We start from the raw sequence: 26,014 nt of genomic DNA, 5'->3' as shown, positions 1-26,014 counted from the left end.
TTACTCAAGAAAAACAAAGCCCAAAAAATAACTTGATCACAGTGCGATAATGATGAAGCTGATGTTCTGATTCAGTGAATTTCTTTTTTAGGTATTGAATTGAAACACCTGTGTCTAGAATACATGACTCCCTGGCTGTCAAATCTAGTTCGTTTCTGTAAACATAATGACGATGCCAAACGACAGAGAGTCACTGCTATTCTTGATAAACTTATAACCATGACCATAAACGAAAAGCAGATGTACCCATCTATCCAAGCCAAGATATGGGGAAGCCTCGGGCAGGTATTTGTGTTGCAGACATTCAACTTTGGGGGCTTATCATCACATTTAGATAGGGTTAATTTTTAATGGAGATAGTATTTGAAAAGGAAAGATAAATTATTTTTGTATTATAGTTTGTGCCCCCTTGCTCTCATAGACGATGACCAAAAACTTTTGATCTGGTTTCTAGCATCATTTAGAATTCAGCTAATTGAAGCAAGTCACATGCCAAGGCTCTTGCCCAAAGGGGATCGATAAAGGTTAATTGTAAAAGTGCTTTATAAACTCTAGGTTGGTATATAAATTTGAGCTCCTCTAGAAGTTCCCAGAGGCTGTTCTAACAGAATCAAGGCAACAGTTTGAAAGTTTTTAGAATATTTTCCCTTTCAAAACAGTCACCAAAGAAGACTGTTGCTTTTTTTGCAAGGATACCATTGAAAATGCTTTTGAAAGAGCCCTATGCCCAGTCTTGCCACTTTGCTATCCTCCCAACCTGAGATCTGGGAGCAGTTCTTTATAGCAAACCTACTTCACTTCAGGGCCACCAGAGTGAGATAATATCTAAGGAGAAGAAATAAAGTTTCAAGGAATATTAAGTAAGATCTCTGACACATGAGTTGCAAATTAATCAGACAAACAAATTTGCCGTTCCTTAAAGAGCAATTCATGGCCAACTATTTTTGCTGGGTGGTTTTTATTTAAAGCTAATGCTGGGAAGGCTGACGAGATAGGACAGGTGACCTTGTTCATTGGGTCACTTCTGAACTTTTTAAAGGAAAAATTTAGGTGCTTTATGTATATACAGTTACAGTTAGACAGCAGAAGTGTATTTCTTTGTTTCTTTTTTGTTTTGTTGTTTGTTGTTTTACTGTTTTCTCCCTTAGATTACAGATTTGCTTGATGTCGTGCTGGACAGCTTCATCAAAACCAGTGCCACAGGGGGTTTGGGATCCATCAAGGCTGAAGTGATGGCCGATACAGCAGTGGCACTGGCTTCGGGGAACGTCAAACTTGTGTCAAGCAAGGTGGGCTCTTCATCTCTCTGCCTGTGTTCGGGACTCTCAAGAATTCTCTTGAGAAGCTGGCTCATTTTACAGTTAAACAGAATTAATTTATGCCAGGATTTGTGCCTCTTCAGTCACTCTAACATCAACATCAAAAAAAAAACCCAACCCACAAAGCCTTGCTTCTTTTCAGGTGATTGGAAGAATGTGCAAAATAATTGACAAGACCTGCCTGTCTCCAACTCCTACCTTAGAACAGCACCTCATGTGGGATGATATTGCCATTCTAGCCCGCTACATGCTGATGCTGTCCTTCAATAATTCTCTGGATGTGGCGGCTCATCTTCCCTACCTCTTCCATGTAGTGACTTTATTGGTGGCCACAGGTCCCTTGTCCCTTCGTGCTTCCACACATGGACTGGTCATCAATATTATCCACTCTCTGTGCACGTGTTCACAACTTCATTTTAGTGGTAAGTGAGTGATGTTCCATTGGCTCTGCTCCATCTGCCACCATATTGCTGTGGCGTGGGGCTTAAAAAAGGCCAGAGTAACTGTCAGAGAGAGACATGTTTCCCATTATATTCTGAGCAACTATGTAGACTTGTGAAGTGGAATTTGTGGGTTCAATCTGTACAGACGTGAGTGGGTACCTAAGGCCTTTGTGGATAGGCACAGAATCCAAAGCCACGGGAGTCTCTCTGTCACCGGAGCTGAAGATAGTGTTGTTTAAGGTGGGGGGAGAGGTTGCAGTTCCTGTATCTTTGACCTCCAACCTAGTTCTGAGTGTAGAGGGAATCAAAAGAGAGAAGGATTCAGAGGGTCTTGTTGGCTTCATTAACTCTTGAGTGCTGTATCTGTATTCTTTTTTTTTTTTAATTTCACAGAAGAGACCAAGCAAGTTTTACGATTGAGTCTGACTGAGTTCTCCCTACCTAAGTTTTATTTGCTCTTTGGCATCAGCAAAGTCAAGTCGGCTGCCGTGATAGCCTTCCGGTCCAGTTACCGGGACAGGTCTTTCTCCCCTGGCTCCTATGAGAGGGAGACCTTTGCTTTGGCATCCCTGGAGACAGTCACAGAAGCTCTCTTGGAGATCATGGAGGTATGATTGGTGAGGAAATGAGAAACAGGGATCAGTTCAATAAGAGACCTGCTCATACTGTACTTCACAGGACCAATCGTTACTGCTGTTTGCCGTTCAGTCAGCCAATAAAATCTCCCTGAGGTGTTTATATTTTTAAACCTTTCGGTGAAATGTGTGAGTTGATAGCAAGTTTTTCTGAGTGTTTGTATCTGCATCTTTATATACATGGATAGATTTCAAGAGTATTTTCTTTTAGGCTTGTATGAGAGATATTCCTGCATGCAAGTGGCTGGACCAGTGGACAGAGCTAGCCCAGAGGTATGAGGGGTCCCTGATTCTCCAACCCTTATCTTTCAGTAGCTGCACCGGGGAAGAGGTCTGTGAGATGGCTCCTTTTGATTTGTTGCAGGTTTGCTTTCCAGTATAATCCATCCCTGCAGCCTAGAGCCTTGGTTGTGTTTGGTTGTATCAGCAAAAGAGTATCCCATGGGCAGATCAAGCAGATTATCCGTATTCTTAGCAAGGTATTTTTTCTTTTGTTTCTGATGCTTCTGGGTCAGAGATTCTTAGCTGGGCCTTCCGTTTTTTTTTTCTAGAGGACACTAGTTCTATCCCATTTGTTCTTTTGAAAGTTTTTTGATTGTTTTCTTCATTTTAATTTTGTGGGATACAAGAATATGTACAAGATATTTTCAAAAAGAGGATCATGTCCCCAAAATATAAAAGCAGATGTGGGGGTGAGGATGGGGGGCGAGGGTATTGTTTTTACTTACCTGGAACTGAAAAATTTGTCAAAATTAACTTCCCAAAGCTACTCAGTTTTGAACTGCTGGCACGTGACATGATTTTCACCTCCATAGCACCATAGATATTGTGGCCGTTCTGAAATATATGAGGGCTTCCTAGCACCTCAGTACTTTGTGAAGCAACCTAAAATTACATTATTTCATGATTCCTGCAAAAACCAGGATATCATTTTCTTATTGCCCTATTTTTCCTGAATCTGTCACTGAAAACATCTCTCATTATTTTCTTTCTTTTGTACTCATTATTAATAAATCATTTTCTCCTCTTTTGAATTTATTCTAAGCTAGAGTTAAGTGTAATTTTGAAGTTAGTATTTGACTTTAATGAAAATAAAACTCAGAACTCTTGTTTTCCCAACATAGGGACTTGAAAGCTGCCTAAAAGGACCTGATAATTATAACAGTCAAGTTTTGATTGAAGCTACTGTAATAGCACTAACCAAATTGCAACCACTTCTTAATAAGGTAATGATTCCCTCCATGCAAGAAAAAAGTAAATAAGATTTTTAAATGAAAATCATGGAACATCATGTTCTAGATACTTTAAAACCCATCAGCCTAATCATTTCAACTTCTATTTCCTCTTTCCTCTACCTTATTCTGGATATTAGACCTAGGATCATAGATATATTTTCTTTCAAATAATTCTGAAAATGAGACAAGAGATTGCCATTAAGAATACAAATTATCTCAATCATTTCTATCCTTATAGAATCCAGCTACTTGACAGAAACAATATTTATATTGTCTTTGGTATTATTGATTTATTTAGTTTTATTAAATAATAGCTCGGCTCAGTATGATGCTTTTCTTATGTCTCATGACATCAAATATGACAAAGGAAGATGCAGACGACTTTTGTAGTTGGTTTGGGGAAGAGGAGAGCAGTGGTGCTGGGGAGGCTGCCAGAGGACAGCTGGGGATCGGGGCCTCTCGGCTCTGGGTCTGGGGTAGCCCTTCTCCATGGGATGGGGTGGCCAGGACCAAGGGCTTTGTCCAACTGAGCATCTCTTGTGGGGGATGGCATCCCCCAGCAGGAGTCCCCTCTGCACCGAGCTCTCTTCTGGGTTGCTGTTGCTGTGCTACAGCTGGACGAAGTGGACCTGTACTCGGCGGGCACTGCACTCCTTGAGCAGAACCTGCACACCCTGGACAGCCTCCTGCACATCTTCAATGACCAGGTAACTGACCCTGGGCATCTCTAGCCCATGGAAGTCAGAGGCCATGCTCCAGCCTTGCCTTGGCACTGAGATATTCACCCCACAACAGAGCGGAATTAAGGCAAAAACAGGACCAGTAAGAGCTAATTCTTTCTCTTGCATGGCCTTTTTCCACAAAAAGTTCATGAGGATAGGATGGGTGGGGGCTGATGAAGATCTATAAGAGCCTGTGGAAGATTCGCAGTGTCTCTGGAGATTTAGAAAGCAGATTGGTGGCAGCCAAGACCTGGGTTCGAGGATAGCCTCAGACACTCACTGGTTGTATGATCCTGGCTGAGGTGATTCACCTCTGCCTACCTCAGTTTCCTCAACTTCAAAACTGTACCTCCCTCCCTAGGTTACCAGACATTTAGTGCTTTGCCAGCCTTAAAATAGTAGGTGAATGCTCACTCACTTTTCTTGTCTCATTTTATTTTAAGACTTAGAGCTTCCCTTGACTTTGATACAGGCATATCAGGAGTGTGATTCTCAATATTCTCATCTGTGATTAAGGTTATTAGAACGAAGAGAAGGGAAAGAGCGGGGAAGACATTTCTCCCAAAATAAGGGGACTGTAATGGAAATATTAAATAATAAACTGACCCAGCTCCTGTCAATGCAAGACAGGTCACTCTGTTCCCATCAGCTGTACCCTCTTCTCATTCCCAGAGCCCAGAAGAAGTGTTTATGGAGATACGGCAGCCTCTGGAGTGGCACTGCAAGCAGATGGACCATTTTGTGGGACTCAATTTCAACACCAGCTTTAACTTTGCCCTCGTTGGGCACCTCCTGAAGGGTAGGCATGTCTCCTTGGTGGAACTGGTGCCCCAGGGTGGCTGAGGGCCTTGTTTACATGCACTTCTAGACCAGTGGTGCTGAAATAGCCTGGCCAGGCCCCCTTCCTTATCTCTCACAGCTTCCCCCAGCTCGCCCACATGCCAGCCTGCCAGGGTGGTCTTTCTAGCACTAGCTGTAAGTCGTCAAAGCATAGAGTGGGAGGAACACAAAGGCAGGAGGGAGTCTGCAGGGAACCGTGGACCTTCAGGGGCTATCCCCTGGGGGGAGAGTCAGGCTGCCTAGATGTGAGCTTCTGGTGTGACCCTAGTACCAGGCAGTCAGAAGAGAAGACACTGCTCTAAGGAGCTTGTGTGCACCAGTGTGTGTGCACATTTTCTTGGTTCATAAATGGAAATTTGAATTTCTTTCTAAAAATAATATGGAAGTTTTCCCTCTCAGAAGAAGCTCATACAACAGTTATGTGGCTCCATATATGTGTTTATCATATGCAGAGCGTGAGTAAAATTGAAATTCAATATCTTGGGATATATAAATAACAAAGTGTTTGTTTATTCCAAAGTTCTGACAGATTTCCAGATGTCTTATTGATTGTCTTAAAAATCTCTAAGAAATTGATTAGTGGGGGGCGGAGCCAAGATGGCGACAAGAGAGGATCCTCTCTTAGGCACTCTCTCATAAATCTTCAAAACTAAGGACTCTAACTAAATTTTTGAGAGACAGAACCCACAGAGGGACTCAGAGAGGCAGTTCTTCTACTCAAGGTAACCTGGAAAAGAGCAGAAAAGCTCTGCTCCTCGGGGTCGGAGGGGTGGCACACAGTAGTGGGGGAGTTTCCTGACCTACACCCCGGGGAGTACCAGGCACAGATTGGGGATACAGTGGGGGGGACCTCTGCCACAGAGAGCATATGAAGCCCAGCCCTCAGGGCACACAACTAGCAGCGTGGCCTCAATAGCCCAGATCCAGGAAACATAAACAGGCAGAGCTGGCAAGCAGGAGCCTCCAGGGCATGAGCCCATTGAACCTAGGGAGGGGAGTGAAAAGAGACTGCAGAGCTCTGTCCTCTGCCCCTGGAACAGGACTCTGGGGCTCTGACCACATTCAGATCCTGATCACAGCCTAGGCCCCCCCCCCCAATAGAACAGCAGGGCCCCCCCACCTCAGCCCTGTGGCAGAGGGGGCCACTTATGGTCATTCACAGACCAGGAGGGAGGACAGAGCCCCACACACTGAGATCCTTGTGGGACTGTCCCAAAAGCTCAGGAAGCACCCCAAAACAGGCTAAGGATGGGAAAATGAGCAAGCAGAGAAACAAGAGGAACACCATTGAGAAATATTTTGCCTGTGAGCCCAAGAAGGACCAAAACACTCAGTCTGAAGATGAAAAAGCACAAGCTCCTGCATCTAAAGACTCCAAGAAAAACAGAAATTGGGCTCAGGCTATGACAGAGCTCAAAAAAGACTTTGAAAATCAAATGAGGGAGTTAGAAGAAAAACTGGGAAAAGAAATGAGAGAGATGCAGGAAAAACATGAAAATGAAGTCAGCAGCTTAGTCAAAGAAATCCAAAACAATGCTGGAGAAAATAGCATGTTAAAAACCAGCTTAGGTCAAATGGATAAAACAGTTCAAAAAGTTATTGAGGGGAAGAATGCTTTAAAAAGCAAAATTGGCCAGATGAAAAAAGAGATAAGAAAGCTCTGAGGAGAACAAATCCTGAGGAGAACAAATCCTTCAGACAAAGAATAGAATTCAGGGAGATTGATGAATTTACTAAAAATCAGGACTCAATGCTTCAAAAGAATGAAAAATTAGAAGAAATTAGAAGAAAAATGAAAAAACAACTGATATGGAAAACAGATTTAGGAAAGATAATTTAAAAATTATTGGAATACCTGAAAGTCATGATCAGGAAAAGGGCCTTGACATCATTTTCAAAGAATTACTACAGGAAAATTGCCCTGATATTCTAGAAGCAGAGGGCAAAATAAAAATGGAGAGAATCCACAGATTCCCCCTGAGAAAGAGATCCCAAAAAACCAACCCCCAGGAATATAGCCAAGTTCCAGAACTCCCAAGTCAAAGAGAAAATATTACAAGCAGCCAGAAGAACACAGTTCAAATATCATGGAGCTGCAGTCAGAATCACACAGGACTTAGCAACAACTACATTGGAAGCTCGTAGGGCTTGGAATACAATATACCGGAAGGCAAGAGCTTAGAATGCAGCCAAGAATGAACTACCCAGCAAGGCTGAATGTCCTCTTCCAGGGAAAAAGATGGACTTTCAGTGAACCAGGGGAATTTCAAATGTTCCTGTTGGAATGGCCAGAGCTGAACAGAAGGTTTGATCTTCAGATACAGGACTCAGGTGAAGCATGGAGATTGGAGGAGAAGGGGAAAATAGGAGGGACTTAATGATGATGAACTGCATGTATTCCTGCATAGAAAAATGACACTGATAATACTCATATGAACCTTCTCAGTTAATAGAGCAGGTAGAAGGAGATTTTATAGATGAAGCACAGGAGAAAGCTGAATTTGAAGATAAAACATGGTGTAAAAATGGAGTCAATAGAAAAAAGGGAAATGTAATGGGAGAAAGAAAAAAGGAGAGGGGTAATAGGCCAAGATATTTCATATAATAAGATTTTTCTTTATTACAATGAGCTATTGGCAATGATATGGAAAGGGGGGAAGGCAAGGGGGAATGAGGGAATCTTCGCTCTCATCAGAGGTGGCTAGGAGAGGAAACAGCATATATACTCAATGGGGTATAGACATCTGGAGTAAGAAGGAGAAGGGTGGGGACAGGGAGAAGGGGTGGGCATGTGAATGAAGGAGGAGAGGATGGACCATGGGGGGGAGAGTGGTCAGATATAACACATTTTGTTTTTTACATCTTGCAAGGGGCTGGGATTGGATGGCCTGCCCAGGACCATAGGGCTGGGTAGATGCTGGGCCTAAGGCGTGGTAGGGCGGCTCTGTCCACCACCCAGCCGCCGCTACCATTAGTACTATTTTATTTTAGGTCTTTTTTTTTCTTTTTTTTTTTTTTGGTTTATGCAGGGCAGTGGGGTTGGGGTGGCTTACATGTCACACAGCTGGGTGATTGTTGGGTATACAGGGCCAGATGCGGGCTCGGGTGCTCGTGGCTCCAGGGCTGGTGCTCCATCCACTGTGCCACCTGACCATACCTGCAATTATTGCTATTATTTTTTTTATTTTAATTTTAATTTTTTTCTTTCCCCTTTGCTTTATTGCTTAAGTGAGTCTATACTTTTTTGGGGGGAGGGGGTATTTTGTTTACTCTTAAACAAGAATATTTTATTAATGTATAAAAAAATTGTACAAAATGATAGTAAATATTAAATTAAAAAAATTGATTAGCATTACTAATTCAAAGCTTGCAGACAATTAACTTAGCCTCCTCTCTTGCCCTACTCTGAAGAGGAAATAGATCACCTGGAGTGTCCACAGTTAGTTTTGGAAATGAGTTGTGGGTGCAGAGAGAGAGAGAGAGAGAGAGCAGTATGAATGCATGTTTGTGCAGCTTGATTTTTAAGCTGTTCTGCTTCTTCTATCTCCCCTTCAGCACCAAGGTCAGTTCAGTGACTCCATCATTACTGGTGAATTAATCTGTTTCTAATTCTTTGCCTCTTTGTCTACTTAGGATTCCGGCACCCTTCACCTATCACTGTTGCACGAACTGTGAGGATTTTACACACCCTGCTTGCACTGGTTAATAAGCACAGGAATTGTGACAAGTTTGAGGTGAACACCCAGAGTGTGGCTTACTTAGCAGGTAAAACAGCAATCTTTACAAGTCAGTTCATAACTGAGATCCCTAAGTCCTCAGGCTGAGATGATTGAGGAAACTAGACCAGATTTATTGGTTTGGATTTGAGGTCCCTGAAAGTTCTCCTAATTTTTCTAAGTGTCAACTCCTAAAGGCATTGCAACCCCCCTTTGGGGCTACTTCTCTGGCCTAAGCACCTCTAGCTGGCTCTTATTGCCAAAGTTGTCAATGACGCTGTCTGAATTCCCCTTGGCTTTTTTTTTTTTAATTTGCAAGGCAATGGGGTTAAGTGGCTTGCCCAAGGCCACATGGCTAGGTAATCATTAAGTGTCTGAGACTAGATTTTAACCCAGGTACTCCTGACTCCAGGGCCTGTGCTCTATCCACTGCACCACCTAAGCTGCCCCTTCCCCTTGGCTTTCTCTGGAGCACCCCTCTTATTCTTTCTAAGTTGACTTTTATTAGAAAAAATATTCAACAGAAAGTGATATAATGACTACCAAATACAGAGCACTGAATAGAAATGAATGATAAAGATCTGAACCCAGGGCATTGGCTAGGGATGAAGGCAATGTGCTCTCTATATTATTAAGGGCTTAGAATGGACAAGACTTGAAATTGATTGTACATGGAGGTTGAGAGAGAGGGAGAAAATTGAGGCTAACTCCCAGACAGGAGGATGGTAGTGCCCTCAAACAGATGGGGTGGGGTTCAGGGCTTAGGGGATAGCTTTGATTTTTGGACACATCAGGCTTGAGATGGTTATGAGGCCAGTGGCAGGCTACCTGTGGGGCCGAGATTTGGCAGAGAGACTCATAAGCTAGAGCTTCCTCTCTGGCCTCCCATCTGTGACTTCTCAGGGTCGATGCCTTCGGCTGGTACTCTGTTAGCTGGGGTGGGGTGGGTTATGTTGTGTCTATTACAAGCAGGAACTCACCCTCGCCCTTGTGCTGGGATCCTGGACATCTGGGGGCAATTCCTGGCTCTCACCACTTTCTTTTTTGAGAACTTCAGTTTCCCCCTCTCATCCTTGCCCTGCCTTTCTTACAGAGATGTTGTCAGGACTAAATAAAATAAGGAATGGGAAGAACAAAACATTTTTAAAAAAGTAAAACCCTGCCCAGGTGTGAAAGTGGGGGTGACTTTCAGATTTGTGCTTATGTGTTCTCTTTCCCCCCCAGTAAATGGCAGCCCACTGAGAGTCAAGACTGTCTTTTCTAGACTTGTTATGCCCACGTGGTCTTGACTGATTCTTCGCGGCCCCTCCTTAACTGTGCCTCCCCCACTTTTGTGGTAACTACTATTTGCCAACCTGTTCATTTGTCCTGTGACTTTTTTTTCTAGCTTTACTAACTGTGTCTGAGGAGGTTCGGAGTCGCTGCAGCTTAAAACATAGGAAGTCACTCCTGCTAACTGATATCACGATGGATAATGTGCCTATGGATATATATCCCATCTATCACAGTGACCCCAGCCTTAGGTAAGTGGACTGAGCTTGCCCAATCATAGCTACTGTTCTCTTGGTCATGCTGATGCCAATGAAACAACCAGTCAGAAGGGGAAAAAAGTGAACGATCCAAAAGAAATTGACTTTTGTTTGATGAGATTTATGAAGAAAATTTGCTACGATACTTTGATTTTGATTGGGCTAATAAAGTCAATTAAACATTAAATAGTTAAAATTGTTTTGCTTAATTTGGGCACAAAAGGTGTCTAGTTTCCAGTCCATCTGGGCCTGTGATATTACCATGGACCATTCATAACGCAAGCAGTGAGCTCAGACTTGAGGAAGAGACCTCATGTTCAGGCCTGCTTAAGATTGATTGTTTTCATATATAAAATGCTAAAGGCCAGTTTTCTTTACTATAAGTCACAGAATTTTAAGATCTAAGTCAGAGGCCCCTCTTTGTGTTAGCAGGGAGTACAGTCTCTTCCCATAGAGTCAGTATTATCTTGACCTTTTCGTGCTTCTGTATCAGTTAAGGTTATTCTTATGGTTTGATCAAAGCATAGAAAGTGGTTTAAAAAAAAAACCTGACTCCTAATAAATTGAAGAGTTCAGGGGATTGACTTTTCCTCTTTTAAATGCGAGATATTCAGTGATGTCTTTGGTAATTGCTCCTTTTTATTCTGGGAGCAAATCAAGTAGACCTCAGAGAAAATCTTGTATTCATTCATTCACCCTTTATTTTAAGAATGTTAAAGAAACAATTATTGGGTGGGTAGCTGTTGTTGAACCCAGAACTGCTTTCTTCTTAGGTCCCTTATGTTTGAATGAAGCAAGTTAGATTTTAAGATTTTCCTAATAGAGTGTTAATTTAATTTCAGTTTAGAACAATGGCAAGAATTCTGCCCATATATACTTTTTTGGTAAATCATGATTGAATTGGCAAGGGGTAGGACTGAATTGTTGTGACAAGATGACAAGCTGACTTTTAGTTTATTACTCCTATTCTTATAAATATTGTAATTAAAGAAATTTAGAGGATTTTACCCTTGTAGTGCTATTTATAATGAATTGATAGAGGCAACCAAGAACCTGATACTCCGGGAAAAAACAATGGTTGTGTGTGAGACCAATGTATTTGGTTTTGTGTGTTTAAAATTTTTCAGGACACTAAAAGAAACACAACCCTGGTCCTCTCCAAAGGGTTCTGAAAGACATCTTGCAGCCAGCTACCCTCCTGTGGGCCAAACTAGTCCCCGAACCAGAAAATCCATGAGCCTGGATATGGGGCAGCCTTCCCAGGCCAACACGAAGAAGTTGCTTGGTCAGTTTCTATATTTAGTTCGAGTCTTATTGTAGAAATTTCTTTCTTTCTTTTTTTTTTAAGGATAAACTATCAAATCATTTAATTTCTCGGTCTTAGTTTCCTCATTGACTTGCCTTCCTTCCTGGGCTGTTGTGGGAGGTACACATGGTACATGATGCTCTGTAAATTGTGAAATGCTAGGCAGATTGTCAGGGTATTTTTTAATAAGTGTTCAGTTTTGATGACTGGTTCTTTTAGATTTTTCAAGAGAAAGTTCACAGGTGCTAATTGATCAGTTTGGGGTTTTTATGAATAAACAAATTTGCTTGATGGCTTGGTGTGGCACTTTCTATGAGCACTGCTAGGGATAGCAATAGCTTATAGAGTCTTCAGTCTGCCTCATTTTAAGGTCAGCTGCCTTAAGATATGGATCCTCCAAGGAAGACCTTCTCCAGGCTCCATCAGGACCTTCCAGAGTCCCAAGCCTATCTATGTCTCCATAAATTTCAGCCAAAGAGCAGAATTTTTCATTTTGCTGGTTCACTGTTGCTTAATTTTTCCGTTTCTTCCTAAAGCCAGACCTTTGAGAGTCTAAGCTTTTCAGTCTATGTGAAGGATGTGGTTCCATTTCAAAAGTTAAATTTAAATGAATGTGTCAGTTAAAAGAGAGCAAGTGAGGTTAAAAACTATTATTAAATTATTTCATTTTTCAGTAACAGGAAATCTACCAGTGAGCATTCACCTGCCACAGAAAACCCAGCGGTCCAGATGACCTTAAAATGGCCTTTTTTTAAAGGTTTTTGCAAGGCAATAGGGTTAAGTGGCTTGCCCAAGGCCACACAGCTAGGTCATTATTAAGTGTCTGAGGCTGGAATTGAACTCAGGTCCTCCTGACTCCAGGGCTGGTGCTCTATCCACTGCTCCACCTAGCTGCCCAAAATGGCCTTTTAACTGAAGAATTTTGATGCTGACCAACACTTTTCATAGCTCAATAGGTCTTAAGATATAACCGCACCCTAGTGTCCAGGAGCCAGAATGGGTACCATGTTTCTGTAGGTTGTGTTGGTTTCAAACACCTTTATCTTTCTTGATGAAACTCTTAGGGGTTTCTGGTTACTGCTTGTCAAGGTTAACTAAAAATGTAGGAGAAAATGAGTAACAGTCTGCATACAGAGTAGTAGTGCTTGAACTTTGAACCTCCCTGGAAATAGTAGGGAACAAATACTCCCTGATGTGAATGGTTTGGCTCTTTATGAACAGGTTGTGTAAAATGATTCTGGGTTTAGATTCCTTTCAGCCATACCCAGAAGTCACAGAGGCTGCCAGGAGTCCATTGACAGTGGCTTGTATCTGTTTTTTGTTGTGTGTTTACAAAGTGTTGATGGGCAGTATTTCCTTTGGTCCTCACACCAACCTGGTAGGACCGATGTCCCAGTGCAGTTGCCCTCATCATACAGAGGGAAATGGAGACACCAGTGAAATCCCCTGCCCCAGCCATACAGGAGTGAGCAGGGCCATGGCCCAAGCACCAGCCCTGGAGTCAGGAGGACCTGAGTTAACCCCACTGCTTTGCAAAAACCAAAAAAAAAAAAAAAGAATCAGGAGACATGGGATTACTCAGTTAACTAAGGCTTCTCATTTTGATTCTAAATGAGAGAGGGGGCTCTGAAATGATTCTTTAGCTCTGAAGAATATTCTGAACAGTATGTGACAGGGAGAAAGTATCCATCCTTAAATGACACTCTGGTTTCCCTGTCCATACCCCTGAGCATGAGTCTATATTAATAGGCTCATAGGAACTGTGGCCGTGATCTCGGCCAGCCCCTTATTGCACAGAGGAGGAAACTCAGGCCTGGGGAGGTGAAGTGCTTTGGTGGTAGAGAACTGGATCAGACTTGACCTTTGCCAAAACCCAACTCTCCTTTGTAATCTTGATTCAAGGTTAGAGTCATAATTCTGGATGTATTTCTTTGTGATTATAAGGCTTCTGTGACTATGCTGACCTTAGCTACTAAGTGTGGCACCCTCCTTCCTCCCCCCCCCCTGCTGCCTTGGTGTTCCCTTGTTGACCCCCACCAATGGGGGGGGGCATCTGATGATTTTAACCTGGTCTGGTATGACCGTACCCCCAGAAGCCATACTCATCCCCTGGAGCAGAACAAGGCGCTGAGGTTATTAGAGGATCTGCTCTATTTCCTGGACTTTGCTGCTTGTTGTCACACTGATGCTTTTGCCCTCTCTGTCTGTAACCTTTGCATGATGTGTTTTGCTCTGTAGGGACAAGGAAAAGCTTTGATCATTTGATATCTGATGCCAAAGCTCCTAAAAGACAAGAACTGGAGTCTGGAGTCACCACGCCCCCCAAAATGCGGAGAGTGGCGGAGAATGACTATGAAATGGGTGAGTAGCAAGTGACTCTGGGGGTTCCAGTCCCTCCTCACTCCAGTAAGACCTTCACCTGGCACGGTGGTGCAAATTCCTGAGCTCTCCCCACCACAGACCCAGACCCTCTGCCGGCTTCAGGAGATTCTACTTTGGGGGGCCGGCCTGTGATCCACAAGCGGGTTACTAAGGCTGCTGTTAAAATCACCATGAAGGGCCCCTGTTCTCTTGCAGAAACCCAGAGGATCTCCCCGCAGCCACACCCGCCACTACGGAAAGTGTCTGTGTCCGAATCCAACGTCCTTCTGGACGAGGAAGTGCTCACAGATCCCAAGACCCAGGCTCTTCTCCTCACTGTCCTGGTAAGTTCACCCTGCCTTGCGCCTTCCAACATCTTTGGTTGTCAAGTCCATCAGGGAAACCTGCTGTAAAGAGAGTTGCACATGCAGGGGAAGTTATCGCCTACAGAAATGAAAAAGTAGAAACAAGCCATTTTAAACACTCAGGGAAAAGTGTCATCCCACTTCCCACCAGACAAGAGAGCAGTTCCTAGCCCCTGAGCAGACTTGAAAAGGGCCCATCATGGACTGGAAACTCCAGGGGACAATGGGTGGGTTAGGAGATGCACCACATTTTTAGGGGTGCTCTGCTTAACAAAGGAGCGTTCCGTTACTTGTCAGAGATTCTGGGCTGGCCGTTCAGCCATATATAACTGCCCAGAGAACCTCATACCAAAAGATGAGAGGTCAATGGGGGGGTTTTCTGCTCTTCTCGTCCTAACAGGCAACCCTGGTCAAGTACACTGCTGATGAATTTGACCAGCGCATTCTCTATGAGTATTTAGCAGAGGCCAGTGTTGTCTTCCCAAAGGTTTTTCCAGTTGTGTAAGTATGTGAATGATCTTCTTTTTCCTGAAGTTAAATGCTACATTAAGTTTTGAGGAAACTACTCTTATTGTTGCTGTTACAACTGCTACTACTACCACCACCATCCTTTCACCACTACTACCCTCCTATTACTACCACCATCACTATTTCTACTACTACTCCTACCACCACCATGACGACTACTACCACTGCTCCTTAGTGCCAGTTATTCCATTCTAAAGGATTCTTTTTTTTTTTGTGGGGAAAATGGGTTAAGTAACTTGCCCAATCACGCAACTAGTAAATGTCAAGTGTCTAAGACCAGATTTGAACTTAGGTCATCACTCCAGGACCAGGGTTCTATCCACTGTATCACTTACTTTGCCCTGGTTTATTTCTTTTTTAAGATATTAGCTGTTTATAGTCATTTCTTATATACTAATTGAGTGGGGGCAACAGGTAAATAACCCAGCAATTTATTTTTATTTTATGGGTTTCTTTATCCTTTACCAGCAGATTTTTTTTTCTAATTATGTTGACTTTGACTGGTATTAGATATTTTTTGTCTTTTGTTTTCATTCTTTGGTCATTTTTCAGCAGAGATAGGAAGGAGAGGGTTCAGAAACAAGCTAAAAGACAGCACTATTAGGTGCAATTGAATGAATGACTATGATTTAGTAATTGTTTATTGGGTGCCAAACACTGTACAAATACTGGGGGTACAAACAGGAAAATCTCTTAGAAAAGCCCGTGAGACCTTAAGGACTGGGGGGGGGGGGGATACTTCTTTTTCATCGAGGATGTGTGAGAGTGGCAAGCTGGGAGTGGAGGGAGTGGGGAGAATAAAGTGATAGACCTAGGAATCTCTCATATTTGACTCTTATCAAGTTAGCCTTTATTTCCCCAGTTTTCTTTTAAAGAAAAAACAGGTAGGGGTGGTCTCTGTATTATTTTTCTAGCATTTTCCTTTTGTTTTTGTTTGGTTGTTTAATCTTCTTTCTAAGTTATCTCTGGACTCTGTTTTTTAGACATAATTTGTTGGACTCAAAGATAAATACCCTGTTGTCATTATGCCAAGACCCAAATTTATTAAATCCAGTGCATGGGATTGTGCAGAGTGTGGTCTATCATGAAGAGGCCCCACCACAGTACCAGACGGCGTACCTACAAAGTGAGTCTGCATGGGTGGGAGGGGGTGGTGGGCCAGCTAGCCAGAAGAGTCAGCACTGCTGACCCCATCTCCCCAGGCCATTCATGACTCACTGCTCTTATCATAGCTTCCTGAGTATTGTTTAATTTATTTATTTATATATATATATATATATATATATATATATACATATGTACATATATATATCTCCTTCAAAATCAAGTAATAACTTCCATTATTTCAAATACAAGTATGGTTTATTTTAGCAATACATTTCAGGAAGCTTCATTGTCTCATCTGAAGAAATTTTTTAAATATGTTGCTAAGAACTCATTCCATCTACCTTTCATCTTGTTCGATTTTTCTGAGAGAAAAGAAATGCTTGGTACCAGTTAATAGCCTTTGTTCTATCCTAGGTTTCGGTTTTAATGGTCTGTGGAGGTTTGCAGGACCATTTTCAAAGGTAAGAATTCTGTGAGGTTGTTTTTTTTTAATTTTATTTATTTAAGGCAGTGGGGCTAAGTGACTTGCCCAAGGCCACACAGGCAATTATTAAGTGTCTGAGACCTGATTTGAACTCAGGTCCTCCTGACTCCAGGACAATCCATCACTGTGCCTCCCAGCTGCCCCAAGAATTCTGTGTTTTGTGTTAATGCCAGCACAAAATAAGTTTGCAAATTATAGGTGTGCCCTGATTCTAGAAAGTTCATTCTTAGGAAAACATAGTTGTGAAAGGAATGATTGGATGGACCCTTTATTCATCTTCAAGAGGGTCTTCAGGAAGTCATTAAGATTCCACTTGATATATTGCATAAAAAAATTTTAATTTTAATTATTAAAAATACATTTATCCGGGTGGCGTTGTGTGGGGCAGCTAGGTGGTGTAGTGGATAAAGTACTGCCCCTGGAGTCAGGAGGACCTGGGTTCAAATCCAGCCTCAGACACTTAATAATTACCTAGCTGTGTGGCCTTGGGCAAGCCACTTAACCCCATTTGCCTTGCAAAAACCTAAAAAAAATACATTTATGCTTTAAAAACTAATCTTCTATTGCCATCTGTTTTAGAGTTCTATCAACTAGACTATACTATAAATAACCCATAATAATAAAAACTTAGCCTAGAGTGATTGAATAACTTTTGTAGGGACAGGTGGGAAATGGGGAAAAAATAGGAAAAATGGGGAAAAACCATTGTACATCCTCCAGTCTTACATGCAATTTGAGAGACTTTCTCCTCCCCTCTGAGTCAGCCATTGGTTTGAATCATCGGGGTACAATCTAATTGATACACCCACCACCATACCACTCCTTGATATGTTTCCCCTCCCAATTCGTACTGTGTATGTTATACTGATGAGCCTCAATCATTACAGAGAGTGTGCAAGTTACTATGCACAAACCTAATTATGCAAGTGTGCTTATCTCAGGTCAGGGACCCTAGGTCAACCTGGATTAGTTGGAGCAGGCTTCCATCTAATCCCAGTTCTAGCATCTAAATCAGATTGAAAGACCTCTCCCAGGTCGGTGATTGGTCTGGGTCAATTCCTTTATCCTTTTGCTTACTCGCACCTTCCTGAAGGTAGACTCTGTCTTTCAGTCTTAGTCAACAGCCATAGACAGACCCTAGTCTTTGTAATGCATATCTTTAGTTAACAGCCTCCTCTTATGCCTTGTGGAAACCAAACACTCAGGGATTTCTCAAAATTATAAATGATGATTGATGGCAGGAGTTTTTCTATCATTTCTCTCCAACCTTCCCAAATTCTCACAGCCCCCGAGTCCCCTAAGTGATCCCTCAGAGCAGGGTATTAATGGGGGCTTCGATTCTGTGCCCAATAACAGCTTGCACCAGGGCCTGGGTCAAACTTGGAGGCTTAGGAGCCAGGTTGACTGAAGGGTGGTCAAGTTCTGGGACTTGAAGACATTCTGCTACCTTCTAGAAGGTGACAATTGGCTTTGGGGGAAAGGAGTAGATGCCAAAGGAGATCATGCATTGTTGAAAATATTGAAGAAGTAGGCCCCTCTCTTCACAACATGGCTACAGTGCTCGTGATCTGGTTGGTCATAACTAAATAAGTGTTCATTGACTGAGTGACCTCTTCTCCAGGTGTAAGGAGTTAGGCTTTTAGCTTGTGGATTTAAAAAAAAAATCCTAAACTTAGTTGATTGGCATGGGGAGCTGTAGCACATCTCTAGCTGAGAGTCCTGGGGGCCAGGCCCCAAGAGGTAGCCCCCACCAGAGGTCAGCCCCACCTCTGGCGCTTTGATCTCCCCATCCTTTGGCTCTGAGGCCAGTTCTCACATTGTGACATGTGATGTTTGCTGGAGATCAGTGACACAAGGACATGGAAGTGGAGCTTTCAGAGTGCTGAGCAGATTTCTAATCTGTATATTTGGAACTAAATTGACCCCAGGAGAGAAGGCAGCGGAGATGTGAGCCACAGGTTGGTCACCTCATTGGCTTTGATTTGTGAAGGGAATAAGGAAATGCCCTTCTTGACTATACAGCCAAGCAGCCAGAGCCAGGAAAGCATAATGGAGAATAAGTGACCTTGGTTCATGAAAAATTCATCTGGAAGCTTTCAAGGCTCTTTGGACCACTAGGTGTTCTTTTGAGCTTTCTTGGGGAGAAGAGAAAGACCAAAAAAGGAAGAGAATTGGTATTCAGGGTGGAGAGCCCTGATAATAGAGGAGACTGAGCCACCCAACTCTTTGTCCTACTTTTATTGTTTATTGCTGAAAAGAATAATCTTTCCCTTGGAATAAAAATGACTGATGGGAATTTCATATCTCTTCCAGGAAGAGAGCCTTGTCACTCCCTCCACCAACCCAGGGCTGAGCTACTTGACCTGTTTCATGTTCCCTGGACCCATGAACCCTTTCTCAGAAGGGTTCAAATATTACAGAATTTCAAAGGAAGTCAATTAGGTTGAAAATTAAATTTAAAAAACAAGTTCCTAGTTCTCTGCATTAAATCCTAGAGTCTCTTTGCAGCCCAGGTCTGCAGTAGCAGGTGTGATTGCTAAGCCTCTGATAGTAGTCTAGGGCTGAAGAGAGGGGCTAAAAGGGGTCTCCGTTTCCTAAGGGGGAGCACTAGACTAGGAGTCTCTAAAACCTGGGTTCAGGTCCTCCCTCCCTTGGCCAATCTCTTTGAACCCAAGAGTTTTCCAAAGGATGCTGTGGTCTCCCCCTCAGCTCTCCGGGTTGTGGCAGTGCTCTATAAAGGACTCCGAAAAGTCTCAGCCCCTCATCTGCGCATCTTCTCTTCTTGTTTGTGTTCTAGAGACTGGGGTCCAGACTGGCCCTCTTTCTCAGAATTATATTTTTAAAGACCTCCAGTAAACATGTAGAATCATTGATATTGTAATTTTAAATTGGATTCCTACTTCTGGGCTCTTGCTGTAGTGGGTTTGCCCAGGCACTGTGCCAGTTGCCATTTTTGTCAGTGATCTAAAGATGGCAGTTTGATCCAATGTAGCTGATAGTGAGAATCAAGAGAATCTTGGGAGCCAAGAACATTGGGCCAGAGAGAATAATAGGAAAAGTCTTAGACTTGGGTTTCAAAGAATCACCTTCCCAAATATGAACTAGGGGAGAAGAGGTATGGCCAGATGGGGGGGGGCGGGTTCAGTGGGCTCTGTGCTGTCTAAAGCTGACTTCAGAGAGGCTTGAGACCCTCTACAAGGGAGATGACAAGTCCCACTGACCGACCATTCTCCAGCCCCATCCGGAGGTCTTGTCTGTGGCTGCCATATACATTTTAGTATGTCTCTAAAGATGGTGGAGGGCCTCTGGCTGAAGGACTAGGGCAAAGAAACTTTGGGAGAGGGGTATTTAGAGGAATCAATGCAGAGACCACTGACCTCAGAACATTTCTCACATAAATGTTTGAGGAGCCGCCATGTGAATGAGTACCTTGAATTGTTCTCCTCTATGCAGAACTGAATATTCTTTTTTCCTTTTTTTAGGTTTTTTTTTTTTTTTGCAAGGCAAATGGGGTTCAGTGGCTTGCCCAAGGCCACACAGCTAGGTAATTATTAGATGTCTGAGGCCACATTTGAACCCAGGTACTCCTGACTCCAGGGCCAGTGCTTTATCCACTGGGCCACCTAGCCGCCCCTTTTTTTCCCTTTTTTAATTTAGGGCAATAGGGTTAAGTGACTTGCCCAAGGGCACACAGCTAGGCAATTATTTAGTGTCTGAGTCTGGATTTGAACTCAGATTCTCCTGACTCCAGGGCCAGTGCTCTATCCACTGCGCCACCTAGCCACACCGAGAAGAAATTTTAAATTTGATGTAAGGAAAAGGTTCCAACATTCTTCAGAAACATCTTGGGAACCTCAGGAGGCAAGTAACCCTTCTTGAGGCACAGAGAGGGAGTTCTGATCTAGCCTCAGAACTTCTGTCTTCCTAGAAAATTCCAGAACTCCCTGTATGGGGCAAGTGGGTTGGGCTTTAAGTAGCAAAAAGGAATGAATCTGGAGACTTCCCCTTTGCCTTACAGCAGACGCAGATCCCAGACTATGCTGAGCTTATAGTGAAGTTTCTGGATGCCTTGATCGACACCTATCTGCCAGGGATCGATGAAGAAGCCAGTGAGGAGTCTCTCCTGACACCCACCTCTCCCTACCCCCCTGCAGTGCAGAGCCAGCTCAGCATTACTGCTAATCTCAACCTTTCTAACTCTATGACCTCGCTGGCCACTTCCCAGCATTCCCCAGGTAAGGAAAGATGTTACTTAAGGAACTTGGAGGATCGGTGAGAGTTGGTTTATCAACTCAGGCGGGTAAGAAAAGGCTCAAATCTTACTTCACTGCTTACCGCCAAGTGACAAGTTAATTCACAGAGTTCTGTAGGGAGGCATTAAGATAAAGCAAGTGAGAGAAAGAGTAAAGACAGTTAGAAGCTACTAATTCCCCCTAAGGGGGGGCTAGCAGCAGCATCAAGGACTGAAGCCACCATGAGAAGATGAGTAATAAGGAAAGGTAGAGGAGCAGGAGGGGTGACCTGAGGATCACGCCTCCCAAGAGTGGGCTGGCTTCACCAGAAGACTAGCAATTCAACCGAATAGATGGTGAATGTTAAGGAGGTAATGAGGGTTATGTTGTTGAGGGGCAAGAGCCCAAAGACTGAATCCTTATGACTAGGGCAGGAATCTGTGTCAGGGAGGAGCAAGGTCCTTTACTAAAAGGTCATTGACACCTTGAAGAGCAGGATGGGGATAGGGGAAGGTGCAGGATCAGTACAGAGGGAATAGATTATTTATAAAACCTATTTCTCTGCTCGATATTTCCCCTACTTCACATCTTTGATTTTCGTGTGTAGCAGAGTTGCCTAGGCATTATAGCTACTTACAGATGTAGCCTTTACCAACTGAGGTGATGTGAAGATAGACAGCCTGCATGTTCTTGGGATGCCGGTGGGTTTGTCTGGTTACACACTATGCCCAGGCAGGGATACGGTGGCAGGCAATTCATCACTGTTTCAAAAGAAGAAATATAGCTCGGCATTTATGGTGTTAAGCCTTTACTGTGTGCAGAGTATTAGAGGGATTGATATAATTTGATTGAGAGTTTACAATCCATAGGAGGAGGGGATGGCACCCAGATTATCATAGTGGAAAAAAGCATGAACATTTACAAAATAAAGTGCTTTTGAGGTCAGAAGGGTAAGATGTCATTATCTGTCTGGTAGTAGACAGGATAGGAAAGGCAGGTCAGCCGTCCTGGGGCAGAGAGCACAGGATGGGTGGGAGGATGGTCTGGTTTGGCAGGAGTCCTTGGAGGGGGCAGTGAGACTGGAAAGCAAGTCCGAACAGATGGGCCTCAAAGGCCTGGCACAGGCTTTTTTGTGTTTGGTATTGCCTAAGAAATCACTGTTGGACTCTTAACAGAGGGTGGGGGGGGCGTCATCATCAGCTCAGAACTTCAGAAGTGAAGTACAAGGATGTGCCTCCTCATCTGGTCACTTAGGATCCCAAAATCTGCTGAGGAAAGTATCCCTTTACCAGGGCTCTTTGATTCATTCCACACTTGGCCCTCTCTTGGCGGTGGGAACCCCCAGACTTTAGAGCTGGGTTTTTCAGGCTCAGAGCCTAAGAAATCATTGACTTGGAGTGGGAGAAGCCCCATGGACGGAGGGAGAGAAGAGAGACAATGACTGCGACCGCCTTGGCCACTGCCACTCTTGGGTTCAAGGCCCACTCCTGATACATCTTGGCCGTGGCAAGCCTCAGTACTCCTGAAACGTGAAAATTGAAATGATGTAATAATGGTGTCGCTAGGAGTATACTACATAAAGCAGTCCAGAGCTTTTCATGTAAACAGACTTAGGGTTAAAACATGATTTCAGAAAGCAGGGGCTTAAAGAAATGATTTTGTTCAAAATGTAGTTACCCTCAGGTAGCTTTCCTCTTACTAAATTTTTATAAAATAAATTTAATGCTAAAAGGATAATGAGCTTTAGAATTGTGGAATATCTTTGTGGTTTGTCCCTGAGCAACTGTGAAACAGGAAAATGACTTTGCTGTGATCATAAGAACTGGTTATTAAGAAACAGGTGGGGCCATGTAATACCGGGGGTGATTTTTCTTTGTTGGAGTTTCCCAACTCTGATAGCCACATTAAGAGGATGCTGGGAGGAGTCTGTGAATGTCCTCACTCCACAGCAGCTGGCTGGTAGTGGTTGGACTAGGACTCACCTGGGAAGACCCTGCCCCTTGCCCAGCCTGGGGACAAGCCTCTGCAGGAGGAGGAAGCTTCCAGATCCTCAGGGTGGCTGGTTCAGACTCAAATCCAGATGCTGGTGTGCTGGCTTATACCCCTGTGATTGCTAGAGAGGAGAGAGCGGAGAAGATGGTTTTTCATCAAGAGTTTCCTCATGAAGCATTGCCTCAGTTGCTTTGTTTTATACAGGGCTTATTTGATATTTCTGTTGCATGCCCATCCTATCCCAGGGACAAGGGGCATCTAGTCTCTTCTTTGCTTCTTGAATCTACTCATAGACCTCTGGGTATTCCTTGCACCGGGATGCTCCTAACTACTACATTTTGTTTATCAAAGCAAGTGAAAATGTGGCTGGACATGGTGTCCAGTTGGTTTTCCAGAGTTCTAGCTGATGTAGAAAGGGCACTCTTGGGACAGCTAGGTGGTGCGTTGGGGAGATTGCAGACCCTGAGCCAGAAGGACCTGAGTTCAAATGTGATCTCAGTCACTTGACACTTTCTAGCCACATGTGACCCAGGGTAAGTCATTTAACCCTGATTTACTTACCAAAAAAGGAGAAGGGGGGAACACTCTTTAATTGGAAGAGAACTTTGAAGGACTTGTTGCTGAGTTCTGTGGCTCACAGAAGACTCCCCCCAAGAAGTGATGAACATTGCTTCCAGTCAGAACATTGGCAGGGACCCCCTTCACCACTTAGAACTCCCTGGGGCCTCAGGCACCCTCCTGATGCCAACTTTCTCCAAGAGGGTCCATCCATTTGGAAATGATTTTAATAATGAGCAAGTTGGTCCTTCTCTTGCCTCCTGGCCCGGGCCCTTCAGACTCCTTCTCTGCCTGGGCTCCTTCCAAAGCCTTTACACCTCAAGCTCTGTGGGGTCCTCATGCCCCCAAAGTGGATGTGAAAGTCAGTGGTTTGGCTCAGTGAACTTTGTGTCGCAGTGTCCCCTCCCAGGCATGCCCCAGAGTGAGCGGAGCATGAGCCTGGGCTTAAGGCCTTCATGGAAAATGCTGGACAATAAAGGCAAGAAGGAGTCGTTCCTGGTGACACCAGAATGTCCAGAGCGCTGGCCTCAGACACTCATCACTGTGGGACCCTGGGCAAGTCACTGTACCTCTGTGTGCCCCAGGTTCCTCATCCTTAAAATGAGCTAAAGAAGGAACTTCTACAACCCCCTCCAGGGACTCTGCCAAGAAGACCCCAAGTGAGGAGGCTATGAAGAGTCAGGCCCCACCACAATGACTGCGCAAATGGATAGACAGCATCGAGCCCAGCTACATAGCTTGTCTCGCTTTGTTGAGGATGGAGTGCTTAGTTGCTCTGTGTCTCATAGAGGTAGAGGAGGTGAGGCTCCATCGGTCTTCCTGGCTCCTCCCTACCAACCTGGGGGCTGCTTCTCCAGCTCCTTCCTTCTGGTGGGGCTCAAGCTTCCATCACATCACTCCACAGACAGAGACACAGGGTCATGGTGGGAGGGGGTCTGCAGCAGTGTCCCCTCCACTCCCAACAGAGCAAATAGCAGACTAAAAAAAAAATTATGATTTTGAAAACTGCCTAGAACTGAGCTTGCAGGCAGGATAAAGCTTCTGAAGTCAGACTTCCAGGAGGGTTGAAGCCAGTTGTTTATCTATGGTGTTCTGGGACACCTTCTCTTTTTCTGTGCTCAGCCTCGTGGGGACAACAGGCCCCAGGGAACCTCAAAGACAGGGGCTTGTCCTGGTTGTACTGACTTGGGATGATCTCCTGAAATGGAGGGTGGAAGGGCCTGGCCCCACCTTATGGCCCCCGTGCCTTAGCACGTCCTGGATCTATGTCCTACCCAGCCCCTGTTCTAGACTGAGAGTGGAAGGGAGGTGAGGTGCCGGCAGCATTTAGTGATCACCCCTGTCAAAACTGTAAACTGGGCATACTTTGAGGTTTAAGCTGCATTATTCCCATTTTCTCCATCACTTTTTTTTTAGGTCTTTGCAAGGCAAATGGGGTTAAGTGGCTTGCCCAAGGCCACACAGATAGGTAACCATTAAGTATCTGAGGGCAGATTTGAACTCAAGGACTCCTGACTCCAGGGCCGGTGCTCTATCCACTGCACCACCTAGCCACCCCATCACTTTCATAAGTCTAGATGATCAACAAAACAAGAAGTCAAGCCTGGTTTGTAGGATCATTGCCCCCTTAACAAGCTGTTTCAGGCTGGTGCCGTCGTGTCCCACTTGGAGAGTGCAGCATTGTGGCCGGCAGACTTAAGATCTCCAAGTGAACTCCCAGCTAAACTCCAGGTTAGGCGGGCTCTCTGTTACAGGACTCCACCCAGCAGCATGATCTTATGTTCAAGCAAGGACTTCTCCTCTGTAGAACTTCCTATTTATTGCCTTTAGTTGCTCAGATTAAAAAGCCAGGAATTGAGGCAGCTGGTGACACAGTGGAGAGAGCACTGCCCCAGGAGTCCAGGGGGACCCAAGTTCAAATTCACCCTCAGACGTTTGACACATATTAGTAGGGTGACCTTGGACAAGTCACTTACACCCCCCAAAGCCAGGAGTCGCTGAACAACTAGAAAATCAACACAGTATGCCTATTTTGTGACTTCCACTCTTAATCTGTTGCTATTTTATTTTTTACCAAGTTTTTCCTCCTTTGTGGGACTTTTCCAAGGCCATAATAACTGGCAAATTGATATTATAAATTGACAGATTATGCTTTTGCTAAATCTTTTTGGTTCTTAAAGGTTAATTGAGAAACTTTGCAATTTTTGTTATGTGCCAGGAACCCTAATGATAGTTAAATAGTCTTAAGAATGGAATTTTAGAAATAATATGCTATTTTGATTATTGCTACTCAGTTGTTTTTTTTGGACATCAGCCGTGGCATTGGCTTTGGGAAAATAATCTTACTCTGTCTCCAAACTTAATTTTAAAAACCAGTTTCAAAATCCATGAGTCAAAAAAGGAGAAAAAGACGATCTTATTTGAAAGAACTATAAAAGGCATAGAATATCTAGAAGTCCCACTTAACTAGGTCTAATGATATTCAGTGCTCATGGATGGCCTGTGCCAATATAATAAAAATGACAATACCACCAAAATCAATTTAAATCTAGTACTATAATAATCAGAGTAAGAAAGAAATACTGTATAGGGCTAAACAAAAAATTCTTTTGTGAGATTCCCTTGAGAATGTCAAGAGAAAT

The 26,014-nt window shown here is 43.7% G+C and overlaps 1 protein-coding gene across 17 annotated transcripts in view; it reads left to right on the top strand.

The window, feature by feature from the left end:
• NF1 (neurofibromin 1) overlaps nt 1-26,014 on the top strand; it is a 251,200-nt gene that overhangs the window by 212,473 nt on the left and 12,713 nt on the right. For 13 of the 17 annotated variants that reach the window (XM_074189002.1, XM_074189001.1, XM_074188998.1 and 10 more), the window contains 18 exons: nt 92-285; nt 1,149-1,289; nt 1,462-1,741; nt 2,156-2,370; nt 2,609-2,670; nt 2,762-2,876; nt 3,522-3,623; nt 4,193-4,339; nt 5,027-5,153; nt 8,828-8,959; nt 10,298-10,433; nt 11,567-11,724; nt 13,984-14,106; nt 14,323-14,450; nt 14,872-14,972; nt 15,983-16,125; nt 16,521-16,567; nt 20,609-20,825. In XM_074189002.1, coding sequence (XP_074045103.1) covers nt 92-285; nt 1,149-1,289; nt 1,462-1,741; nt 2,156-2,370; nt 2,609-2,670; nt 2,762-2,876; nt 3,522-3,623; nt 4,193-4,339; nt 5,027-5,153; nt 8,828-8,959; nt 10,298-10,433; nt 11,567-11,724; nt 13,984-14,106; nt 14,323-14,450; nt 14,872-14,972; nt 15,983-16,125; nt 16,521-16,567; nt 20,609-20,825 — 2,568 coding nt within the window. The remainder of the gene's footprint in view (nt 1-91; nt 286-1,148; nt 1,290-1,461; nt 1,742-2,155; nt 2,371-2,608; nt 2,671-2,761; nt 2,877-3,521; nt 3,624-4,192; nt 4,340-5,026; nt 5,154-8,827; nt 8,960-10,297; nt 10,434-11,566; nt 11,725-13,983; nt 14,107-14,322; nt 14,451-14,871; nt 14,973-15,982; nt 16,126-16,520; nt 16,568-20,608; nt 20,826-26,014) is intronic. The other 4 variants (XM_074189003.1, XM_074188999.1, XM_074188993.1 and 1 more) reach the window with 2 other exon arrangements.

Source organism: Macrotis lagotis, chromosome 5 (genome assembly GCF_037893015.1).
Source record: "Macrotis lagotis isolate mMagLag1 chromosome 5, bilby.v1.9.chrom.fasta, whole genome shotgun sequence".
In the NCBI taxonomy this organism is placed as follows: domain Eukaryota; kingdom Metazoa; phylum Chordata; class Mammalia; order Peramelemorphia; family Peramelidae; genus Macrotis; species Macrotis lagotis.
Note: the sequence above shows the minus strand (reverse complement) of the source record. Positions and strands in the feature narration are given on the sequence as shown.